Source organism: Vipera ursinii (genome assembly GCF_947247035.1).
Source record: "Vipera ursinii genome assembly, chromosome: 12".
NCBI classification, from domain to species: Eukaryota; Metazoa; Chordata; class Lepidosauria; order Squamata; family Viperidae; genus Vipera; species Vipera ursinii.
In genome coordinates, this window is record NC_139525.1 from 3,668,341 (window position 1) to 3,679,067 (window position 10,727).

Consider the following 10,727-nt stretch of genomic DNA (forward strand, 5'->3'; position numbering starts at 1 on the left):
TGTCACCACAAGTCAACAATGAAGATAAACTTAGATAAATTATTATTATTATTATTATTGGCAATTTCCCCCCCCCAATTCCCTTGTGTTTATTTAGATGGGAACATGTGATCTGGCCGTTGGCCAATCTTTTCCCCTAAAGGCCGTCCGTCTCACCTGTATCTGCCTTTGTCGGGAAGGGCGTTCAAAGCCTGCGCGGAGCCTTTAGCCTGTCTGTTTAAAAAAAAATAAGGCAGTTGTGTGGAAACAAAAGAATTACGAGGGATGGGGTTGAAAATTAGCCGGGTGAGTTCCTGCCCTGTGGCTCCAGCATCAAGTCGCTTCTATTCCTTTGAGATAAGCAAAGGGAGAACTGAGCTGACGCAACGCCAGATCTAATGACCAGGGAGGAGCGGCGCTGTTGCTGCTTACCTGCCTAGGATTGCAAGTTCAGATTACGCAGAGAAGCAGGAGACTCGGCAATTGAAGGGTTTTTTTTCCTATGCTTTGGATATTATTTTGGAAGCCACCCAGCAATGAAGGGTGGGCGGAAACCCAGCCCTGCACGGTTTCTGATTCTCGCCGGCCTCTTCAGTGCCATCCAGGCTCACCCCGTCAAAGCCAACGTGAGTTTAGTCTACTTTAATGCTTTCAACCACAGCTCGACAAACAACAGGTGCGAGTGTGGGATGTTCGGCGTACATTCTCCCGTGGCAGAAGCTCGAGGGCTGATCGTGCTCTCCAACTCTTCGAAACTCCAGGCTTGCACGTGGGACACTCACTTTGCCCCTGCTGTGTCGCCCTGGATTGCCCTCGTCGCAAGAGGCAACTGCACCTTCACGGAGAAGATCCAGCGGGCGGCTAAACTGGGTGCGGCGGCTGTTGTCATCTATAACTATGCCAAACACGGCAACAATACAGTCCACATGTCACATCCCGGTAAGTGTTACCGTTGGACCTGGGCGCTTTTTAAATAGTCCCTAGGTAGGAAAGCGTGTGAGGATTCTTGTCTTTTGCAAATGGATTTTGACCTTTGAATCTTGACTTTAGGCAGAATTTCTGCCAGAAGCTTCTGAATGGAACGGGGGGGGGGGGGGAGGGAGAGGCTGTGTAACCTTATCCTTTTCTGCTTTGGGGATAATTTCTAGTATTATCAGACTAGAGTAGAATTACAGGTGTCCTGTGTTTATTCATCATTTGGGTATCGGTTTTATTATGCCATCCTTGAACTCTAGTGCCATGATCGTTGGGGCAAGTTTTTTTACGCTTGGTAGGACTTGCATCAAAAAACAACCAAAAAAACCAGGTAATTAAAAAAAACCCACAGAAGATTACCTGTAAGAGTCGTTTAGGTGAGATGGGCAGTTCGAAATTTAATAAAAGATAAAAGAAAGGCCTTGGCCCTGACTTGAAAAATCAGTGATAAAACCCCTCGATGGGCTTATTTATTAGTACAGTTGCAGCATTCTAAAATAATGGGGAACCCCAAATAAAGGCGCCCATTTTCCCTCGCTGCCTTTTCAAAAGTCTGGTTCAAGGTGATGCAAAAGGAGGAGCATGCAAAGATGAGCGAAAAGGCCTCAGATATGGCACATAAAGGTGCACTCGCAGAAAGAACCAGCAAGGCAGGAATAAGCAGTTTTGCCATCTGGTTTCTCTGGCTTTCCCTATATCGCAAAAGGAAGTAGGATGCTTGAATTTTCCTTATAAACCCCAATAGTGCAAAGCTGTGTGCTTCCTTTGTGCAGTGTGTAGAGGATTGCATCCAGTGCTAACAGCAGCCATCTTTGTTTTCCGGTGACTTAGCTCCCCTAAGTACGTCATAGGTTCCTCCTGCCCTCCCTCACCCTCTTTATTTCTTCATAAGCTAAGCAAAAGGGAACTTGCATCACCGATGTATCTCTGGCTGATACGCATTGCGTTGATGGAGGTTTTTGACTTGTGCCTGCTTCACAGAAGCATAAGTTAATAGTTTCCACTGCTGAAGCGAAGTAAGAGTTGGAAAGAGGATGGAATGAGGAATGGGCTTTGAGATGAATTAAGACCCTTGTTCCAGCCATGAGCAACTTTCTATTTTGAGCGTACATTTGGAAGGATGCAGTGCTTTTAAAAAAAAATGCCCGGCACACAGATCTGCAGTACAAAGAATAGGCTCAACTAATAGATGTTCTGTAATAGGCTATCTGCCCTGAAAAGTTACCCAAAAATTAAAGTCACCAATTCTTTCCAAGAGAAGCCAGCCACCCCGCTGGAATTTTGGTATCCCGGTGAACTTCATTGTCTTTCTGGGGGCTGTAAAAATATCCGCTCAAATGCAGAAGGCCAAAATGGCAGAAAGGAGTGCTTGGGGGCCATTTTCCTTTTTGTTCGTAGAGGCAGATAACCTGCCAGGCCTTGTCTCCGTTTCAGCTTGAGGTTGTGATCTGAGGTTAATTATTGACACGTGAAGAGCTTTCACTTCCCCTGTGGCTTTGCCCAGCACAGAACTTCAAGTGAGATTTCAGAGGTCCTGGTGTCAAGGGATGCTTTTATTTTGCACGAGCCGAAGTCTCGAAAACCTTTAATCCAATGCTTGTGCATTGTGTCTATATTTTTGGTTCCTATGTGATATTTCCCCATCTTCTTATTACTGGGGGAGATTTGTGGTAATCTGCGATAGTCTAAAATTTGACTGTCCTGGTTCCGACAGATGAAACTCTTCGAAGAACTTTGAGGCATTGTTTACCTTAAAGAATCTTTATTCGAGTTGCATAGCATCGGCAACTAACATAATCGAAGCCAAATGAGTTCCCCTCCGCTGAGCACATAGTATCAAAGCACAATTCCCTCCTCCAATTAACAGTCATAAATCACATTCTCCAATTAGTTTGAAATGCAGGCTTCCCCTCCAGTTCTCCAGCCCGCCAATTCTTATCATTCTTATTTCAATAACCTTGGTTCTCACACTAGGTTCAGTATTGTTATGTCTAGCTAAACTCTCATGCACATTCCTCCCCCAGCATCATCTAGCTCTAAAGAGCAAAACATAAGAAGAAAATGGTTGCATCTCCATCGGTGGTCAAAGCAAAAACACCCGATGTTAGCAGCGTTGACACTAAGTCTGGTAGCCCCTTTTCAGATTAGACATTTGATTAAGCTTTTGAGAAGGGCATCTCACTTTGTCTGATGCATGGAGCGCCTAAACCAGGGGTCTGCAACCTTGACGACTTTAAGACTTGTGGACTTCAGCTCCCAGAATTCCTCAGCCAGCTATTCTGGGAGCTGAAGTCCACAAGTCTTAAAACTTGTCAAGGTTGCAGATCCCTGGCCTAAACTGAAATCGGGTCTACAGTGGGATGAGTCAGAGAGAAGGGGAAGCAACAGGGCGTTTGTGTAGACGGCACTGCCTATGAAATTACAATATTTAGCAATCGTAATGGGTGGAAAACCCATTGGGTTTGTCGAATCTTTCCAAGACGGCCTTCAGCAACTTCTTGCTCCATTGGGCTAGGAAAAACTTTTGGCCCAAACAACTCATATAGGTAGTCCTCGAGTTACGACCACGACTGAACCCAGAATTTATGTTACTAAATGAGAAACTCATGAAGTGAGTTTTGCCCCATTTTTACCACCTTTCTTGCCCCGTTTGTTAAGTGAATCGCTGCAGCTGGCTTCCCTTTGGACTTTGCTTGTCGGAAGGTCATGTGACCCCGGGACACAGCAACCGTCATAAACAGGAACCAGTTGTCAAGCATCCGAATGTAAATCGTTGGGGGGGGGGCGGGGCGGGAAATGCTACAACGGTCATGGGTGTGAAAAACGGTCATAAGTCCTTTTTTTCAGTGCTGCTGTAACTTTGGCCACTAACTGAACCGTTGTAAATCGAGGACTGCCTGAGATCTCTAATGGAGTCTCGGGAGATTGAATACTGGTGTTATTTTGTCCTTGTTTCAAGTCCTGATCTCAAACCTGTATCCACTGATTGCTCTGCCCACCTTAGTTCCATGTAGAAATTCAGAGAGCCATTGCTGACCGATTATGATATGAATCTCATTGGAGGAAGAAATATAGGGGGGGAAACCCTCCAGTCTTCTGAGGTCTTGTGATGGTGCTGTTGGTAAATGTGAGGGCTAACTCGTCCCCTGGGCTGGGTCCAAGACTAGTTCCCACGTTATCTTCCTTCATCTGTGGTTACTTGTGAAAATCTATTTCAGGTTAGGGTTCTGTATGCAAATATATCCTGCCACCCAGGGCCTAAGAAAGTGCAGCGTCCGTGTCCAGCGTGGCTTGCAGCTTATTAATAACGCCTTTGAGCGTCTTGAGCTGTAAGATGTAGATAGCAGCCAACAGTGTTCTGTTGTTCTGTTTTTTTAATAGGTTCTCCCTAGGAATCAATTTGCTTCTATTGATTTGTCTATTGATCTTGTTGGCTGCGTAGTTCAGTCTCCTGAATGCCTGGATTAATTCCATCAGTTGAGCATCTCTTGTCAAATGGGTCAGAGCAAATGCATGGAGTAAAACCTATGGAAAATTGATTTGGTGATGTATTCTGGGTAGAATCTGGAAGCATGTGTGTCTCCACGGTGACCTGTAGGTTTTCCGTAAAACACGTTGTTTGTGTGTCCTTTATAGCTTTCACTGTGACACCAAGGAAGTGGATTTTATCTGTAAATAGGGGCACACATGACTTCGTGGCATGCCGGGATCTTCATGGCTGGCCTAAACAATGGAGACTAAAGAATTTCTCAATTCTTAAATCCTGAACTCCTTCCATTAATCGAGATTCATTGATGATACTCCCATCAATGAGATCCATGGGAAAAGAATCATCAAATTCCATCCAGACCTCAATAGCTTCCACCCACCGTCAACCTTAGCCTTCCTGTCCATGTTGTTGTTAGCTGCGAAGTCGTGTCCGACTCATCGCGACCCTATGGACAACATTCCTCCAGGCCTTCCTGTCTTCTACCATCTTCTGGAGTCCATTTAAGCTCCTGTCCATAGCACGAGTCAATTTCCTCAGTGTCATGATAACACTACACAATGGACACATAAGCACCACATTATTCAGGAAGCCTACGAAGAATAAATTGGAGTTTAATTTTTAAGCTCGGTATCAGTCTCAAAACAATCAGGACAGAGAAATATCAGAGCAGGCTGATCTTCCCAAGGTACTCCCGTTACTGATTTTAAAGAAGCTGTTTTGGAACGACAACATAATCTGGTTTATAAATCCCAATTTGAATCCTATATGAATTCAGTCATGTCCAGCATCTAATGAAGCAAGCTGCAATTCCTAAAAGCCGATGCCTTTGACTCAAACTGGTTTGTGGGAAAAGGTGCTACTAAACCTCCTCCTGACTTTCCTCTGCTTATGTGTCCGGGTTTATGCTAGTCTCCGGTGGTAATAAAGATGTGATTTTGATATATATCCAGGTCAGCACAGGCAATCATGACATAGCACCTTTGTGAATACGGTATAAACTGCCCTTGCTGCTCGTGACTGGAATGCTCTGGAAAATCAGACATTTCAAGCCTAAAGAAAACTAGTTTTTGATCAGGAGGGATTCTGTAACCAATTCATTCTGAGAATCTGTCTCGTGTCATCAGAAATGATAGAGACATGAAAAAGAAGAAGATAGAAGGCTGATAAATTCACCGGGTTTATAGTAGAAACAAACTTAATGGAACTCTAGAAATCCAAGAGAGAGTTGTTTATCTAGCCTGGAACAATAGTGCCCCCAGCTGGCCAACTTTTAATTGTGCACAGCAAGCCAAATGCCCACATTTCTAGCGGTCCCCTGCACATAATCACACACATTAGCTAGCTCCCTACAGAAATCGCATTGTTCATTTTCAATTTCATCTGTTGTTCAGCAGACGACAGATCGAATGGAGGAAGCCGTCTGCTTCCCCACTTTTGCTTCCCTTCTTTGCACTTTCAGTTCTCTCAAGTGTTTTTCTGGTTCTCTTTTTCATTTCCTAGTCATTCTATTCAGGCTCTTCTTACCCATCTGCCTACAGTCCCTGGCTTGTTATTACACCCCAACGGGAATATTTCTTAGGTGCAAGTCATCACGAAAGAACAATGCTCATAGAAATCCCACACCAGAGCAACGACCAATGCGGAATGTTTATTTTAGCCGATTCAAGGAAGTGGATGCTGGAGTAATAAAATAGCTGAGTGACATCAAACATCACCAACTGGTACAAAAGGACTCATGAACCCATCTTTCCATCCCAAGTTGCCAGCTGCAAAAGGCTTGAGTGTCATTTGCTGGAATACAAAGAGCAAGTTGTAGATGCGGTGATTAGTTGCTGTTTTTTTAATGCACCTATTAGAGCACATTCACAACAGAATCTTATGCACACTGCCTGAGGAATTCTGGGAGTTTATTTTATTTATTTTATTTTATTTCCATTTATATCTCGCCCTTCTCCGAAGACTCAGGGCGGCTTACAAGCTTAGCAGTAGCCTTCATTCTATGTATATGCCTGCTTATTAGGGCTTTCACACACACCCCAAGCGGCATTATTACAAAGTCAGCTTAATTGCCCCCAACAATCTGGGTCCTCATTTTACCTACCTGGGAAGGATGGAAGGCTGAGTCAACCTTGAGCCTGCTGGGATGCGAACCTGCACTAATTGCAGGCAGCTGGTGTTACTTAAGGAGGCGTTAGCCCACTGCTCCACCAAGGCTCTTAATGCATTCCGGCCTGGTGCTTCTGGACAATCGTCATGGATCACCTGGCTGTAATGTTCTGGGTTCCAAAGTGCCTCCCTGTCCCATGTAAACAAGATTTTCAGCCAAGTCAATCAGAATCACGTTCCTTTCAGTCATGCAACGTCTCTGAATGTATCGGAAAATACACCGTAGAAGTACCTAACTGACCAAATCTTAAAGCAGGTGGAGACCTGGTTAGTATTTAGTTGAGAAGCCATCAGAAACCTCCGGAACTGTACACCAAATTGGGAAGTTACAGATACGTATCAGAAGATGGCAATGAAACACCACTTTTGTATTGCCAAGAAAACCTACGTGGATAAGTATGTAGTCACTAGGAGCTCAGCTCAGCTCTGTACCGTCCGGCCTTTGGTATACGTAAAACCTTAGCTATAAGTAAGGCAACCCATAAGCCCTTGGACTTGAAGCCATCAACGTGAAGAATTTCATACTATCTAAAGCAGAGGTCTCCAACTTTTGGGGCACCAGGGACCGGTTCGGTGGAGAAGTGGGCTATTTGTGGAAATTGCCTATTTCTGGTTATTCTGTCCTGCTGCTTGAGTGTGATCCAGTCTTGGCTAAACCCAGGAGGGGGGCCTTTTGAACGGAGGGTGGGGGAGGTAGGGGGAGCTATATAAACCGAGTGACAAGCAAATAAAGCCAGCCCTGTCTCTAGAAAGCTCAGAAGAGTCTCAGTTCGCCTGCTTGTCAGCAAAATTTTGGATTGCAACCTCCTCAGAGGCGGTGCTCTAAGCCAAGGTAAGTGCCCTTTGAGTATCGCCTCCCTGGCAAATTGTGAAAACCAGGCACTTTTCACCAAATCTTACCTTTCTTTCTTTCTTTTATAAGATGGAGAGTTTGAAGAAACAATGGCACGTGGTTTAAGAGCAGTTCTTTTCTTTGGGTTCCCGTAAGCCCTTGCTTCTTTCTTTTCTTTTAATTCTATAGCCTCTATTTTTATTTATTTACCCATCGCAGGATTTATACGGCTGCCTTTCTCATAGAAACGCCTTCTCCTCAGGCACCAAACCAAGCATTTCTTTCAAACACTTCTCCCATCTCTTCTATTCTTGTCAACTGTCAACTTGTTCTCCGCCGTTTGGCCGTTAATGGGACGTTTAAAAATAGGAAGGAAAGATGGGCCTAGGTTGCCAGCTCCGTGTGAAGTCTTAACTTTTAGAGATTCTTTTATGATGTTTATCCCTGGCTTTTTTCTTTTCAACACGAATTGCCTTTGTGCCATCTACATTCGTTGTTTGTATAGACCTGTCTAGACAGATTTTCCCTGTTTGCAGAGTATCAGTAGCTTGATGCTTCTGAACTGTGTTGTGTGTCACACTCCCTGATCATATGAAAAACCCTAGATCTCCAATCTTGTGTAATGAGCTCCCTTAAAGAAGGAAGAGAAATGCCTTTTTCTGATTCATTCCCAGCAAGTAGAAAATCAGACGAACTCCAGGAAAAACCCCAATGAATGAAATAACAGTATTTCTGCCTGGACATGTCTGGGCACTTTCCTTTCCATTGAAATCCATACATGTTTGTTTTCTTTTGGTCTATGAAGAATCCGATGGTCATTGTTGCACATTTGTCTGCAGTGCTACTGCACTTTGACTTGCACCTTGGGTAGAGTTGATTCTTTGTTCCTTCCGCAAGGGATTGACAGTGCAAAGTTGGGGAAAGGAACAGAAGAAACGAAAAGACCAGGATAAAACAAAAGTGGGGTGAGGTAAGGAGTAACATTCATCTCGAGAAAAGCTTCCCATACTACACTAAGCTGTGTTTTGTTTAATCAAGTCTGTGGAGCATGTGGGAGACCTACAGTTGACATAAGATCAAACCAAGCCAAACAGATCTAATTTGTCCTTTTGACATGATACTTGAACCCCTAAGTGTAAATTCCCAGGTCCTCAGTTGAAGCCTGGATAGAATGAGGTAGTATGTTTTGAGATTATTATTTATTTTATTTATTTTTATTTAATTAAATTTTTATACCGCCCTTCTCCCGAAGGACTCAGGGCGGTGAACAGGGCATATCTTAAAACTACAAAAGTACAAAAGTTAAAAAAGGAATTAAATTATTGCCCACAATAAAAACAATAAAAAATATATATAAATATTATCCAGTTTATTTGGGGGTGGGGAGAAAGAGATTTAAATCTGGGACTTTCGCCATGAAATATTTAAGTCTATTGCTCCATACCGATTGCTCTCAGTTGACATTAGTGAGTAAGTGACAAGTTATTTTTTGCTTCTGAGGCTGAAATCCAACTTGGAAACCCCCTCCTCCCCTCACAAACCCAAAAACCTCGTCTGAAACAGATGAAAGGTTTTGTCAACTTTTATCTTGCTTCTCATTAGCTTTCTCTGTAGCTGAAGGAATGCCATCTTCTCTGCAGAGGGAAAAAGACTGGAACCATTAATATTCACCTAATGCTAATTTTTCCTCCAAGCTAATTCATTTACTTGAAAAGCACATTTTTATTACCTAGCTAATAGGGTCCGTCATTGTTCCTCTCTATCCTGCCTAAGGAAAATTACACAAATCAAAATCTTTATTTAACTTCTTGAAGAGTCAAACAAAGTCTAGAACAAACTCTCCCAGGCAAATCTTTTTGAGACGTGAAATCCCAGGGAGCTGTTTTTAGGACACCAAGACCTTCTATTTATTGTTTGGGGGGGGACCCTACTTCTCATTGTGTATTTAATTTATTTGATGTGGTTTTCATTCATTCTTGTGGGGAATTTATGCCTTTTTTTTCCAGAAGTGGCATTTTAGTTTTCAGCATTTCAGGACCTGGAAAACTAAGCCTTCGTGTATTTTATTTGTCACATTATTGCTAGTACATTTTTATGGTATTTGGGATTGTTACCAAATTTACAGATTACTAACTGGCCTTCTACAATGCCAGCTAAAGGTAAAGGTTCCCCCGCACTTGCGTGCTAGTCGTTTCCAACTAGGGGCCGGTGCTCATCTCCGTTCCAAAGCCGAAGAGCCAGCGCTTGTCCGAGGATGTCTCCATGGTCATGTGGCCGGCATGACTAGACGCCAAAGGCGCACGGAACGCTGTTACCTTCCCACCGTCGTGGTCCCTATTTTTCTACTTGCATTTTTACGTGCTTTCGAACTGCTAGGTTGGCAGAAGCTGGGACGAGTAACAGGCGCTTACTCTGCTACGCGGCACTTGGGATTCAACCCACCAAACTGCCGACCTTCTGATCGACAAGCTCAGCGTCCTAACCCACCGCGTCCCTTATAGATACCTTTAGCTATGTACAAATAGCACAATGTGTGGGAAAGGTAGCAGTGCGATGTATTTCATTGAACGAGAGGGTCGTTTCAGTCTAAAATGGCAGCAAATGCCTTCCAGCAAGTTGTCTTCCATCTGGTTATTGTCCAGGTTATTGCTCATTTCAGCAAGGTGGGGCTTGTTTTCTTAAGTTCTTATCTTCTTCAACCATAATTTGGTGACAGAATGTCGGCATCCTGGCCCAATTATTCATAATTTGGAGTGGAGAACAAAGCCCCAATCTGTTTGCTTAACCAAACAGCGCCATCTCTATGACCTATTTAACGAGCCTCCTGTTTTCTTTGAAAGCTTGAAGCACAAGCCATGCCTCCATGACACAGGCCAACTAGCCCATGTCCTTGCCAGCAATGCTTTCCCAGAAGGAGAAGGAAGAGGAGGATTTCTGTGAATTATTCTTTATTGGGGAGCTTTAATGGCCCATAATGGCCCATAACTGCTAAGCTTGTAAGCCGCCCTGAGTCTTCGGAGAAGGGCGGGATATAAATGGAATTAAAATAATAAAATAATAAATAATAATGTTAAGGAGGAAAGCCCATTCCAGATTGCAGGCCGGGGTCACTAAGTTAGGAAAGTTAGGTCAGAGCTTAGAATGGCCTAGATTAGTTCTCTGCAAATATAATTCAAAGCTGAATTGAATGTTATCAGATGGAATTTCCCCGCCCCATTTTTCCAACAACATGAATGAAGCTTCTCTTTTTGCCTTCTTTCCAAATAGTGAACGTTCCACCCTTGT

The 10,727-nt window shown here is 43.6% G+C and overlaps 1 protein-coding gene across 1 annotated transcript; it reads left to right on the forward strand.

Annotated features, from left to right (window-relative positions):
* The first annotated feature begins 431 nt into the window (after window positions 1–431).
* LOC310646046 (RING finger protein 148-like) lies at window positions 432–4,451 on the forward strand. The gene is made up of 2 exons (XM_083372232.1): window positions 432–918; window positions 4,336–4,451. The coding sequence occupies exons 1-2, from the start codon at window positions 516–518 to the stop codon at window positions 4,344–4,346; spliced, it is 414 nt and encodes a 137-aa protein (XP_083228358.1). The 5' UTR covers window positions 432–515; the 3' UTR covers window positions 4,347–4,451.
* Window positions 4,452–10,727: the final 6,276 nt, after the last annotated feature.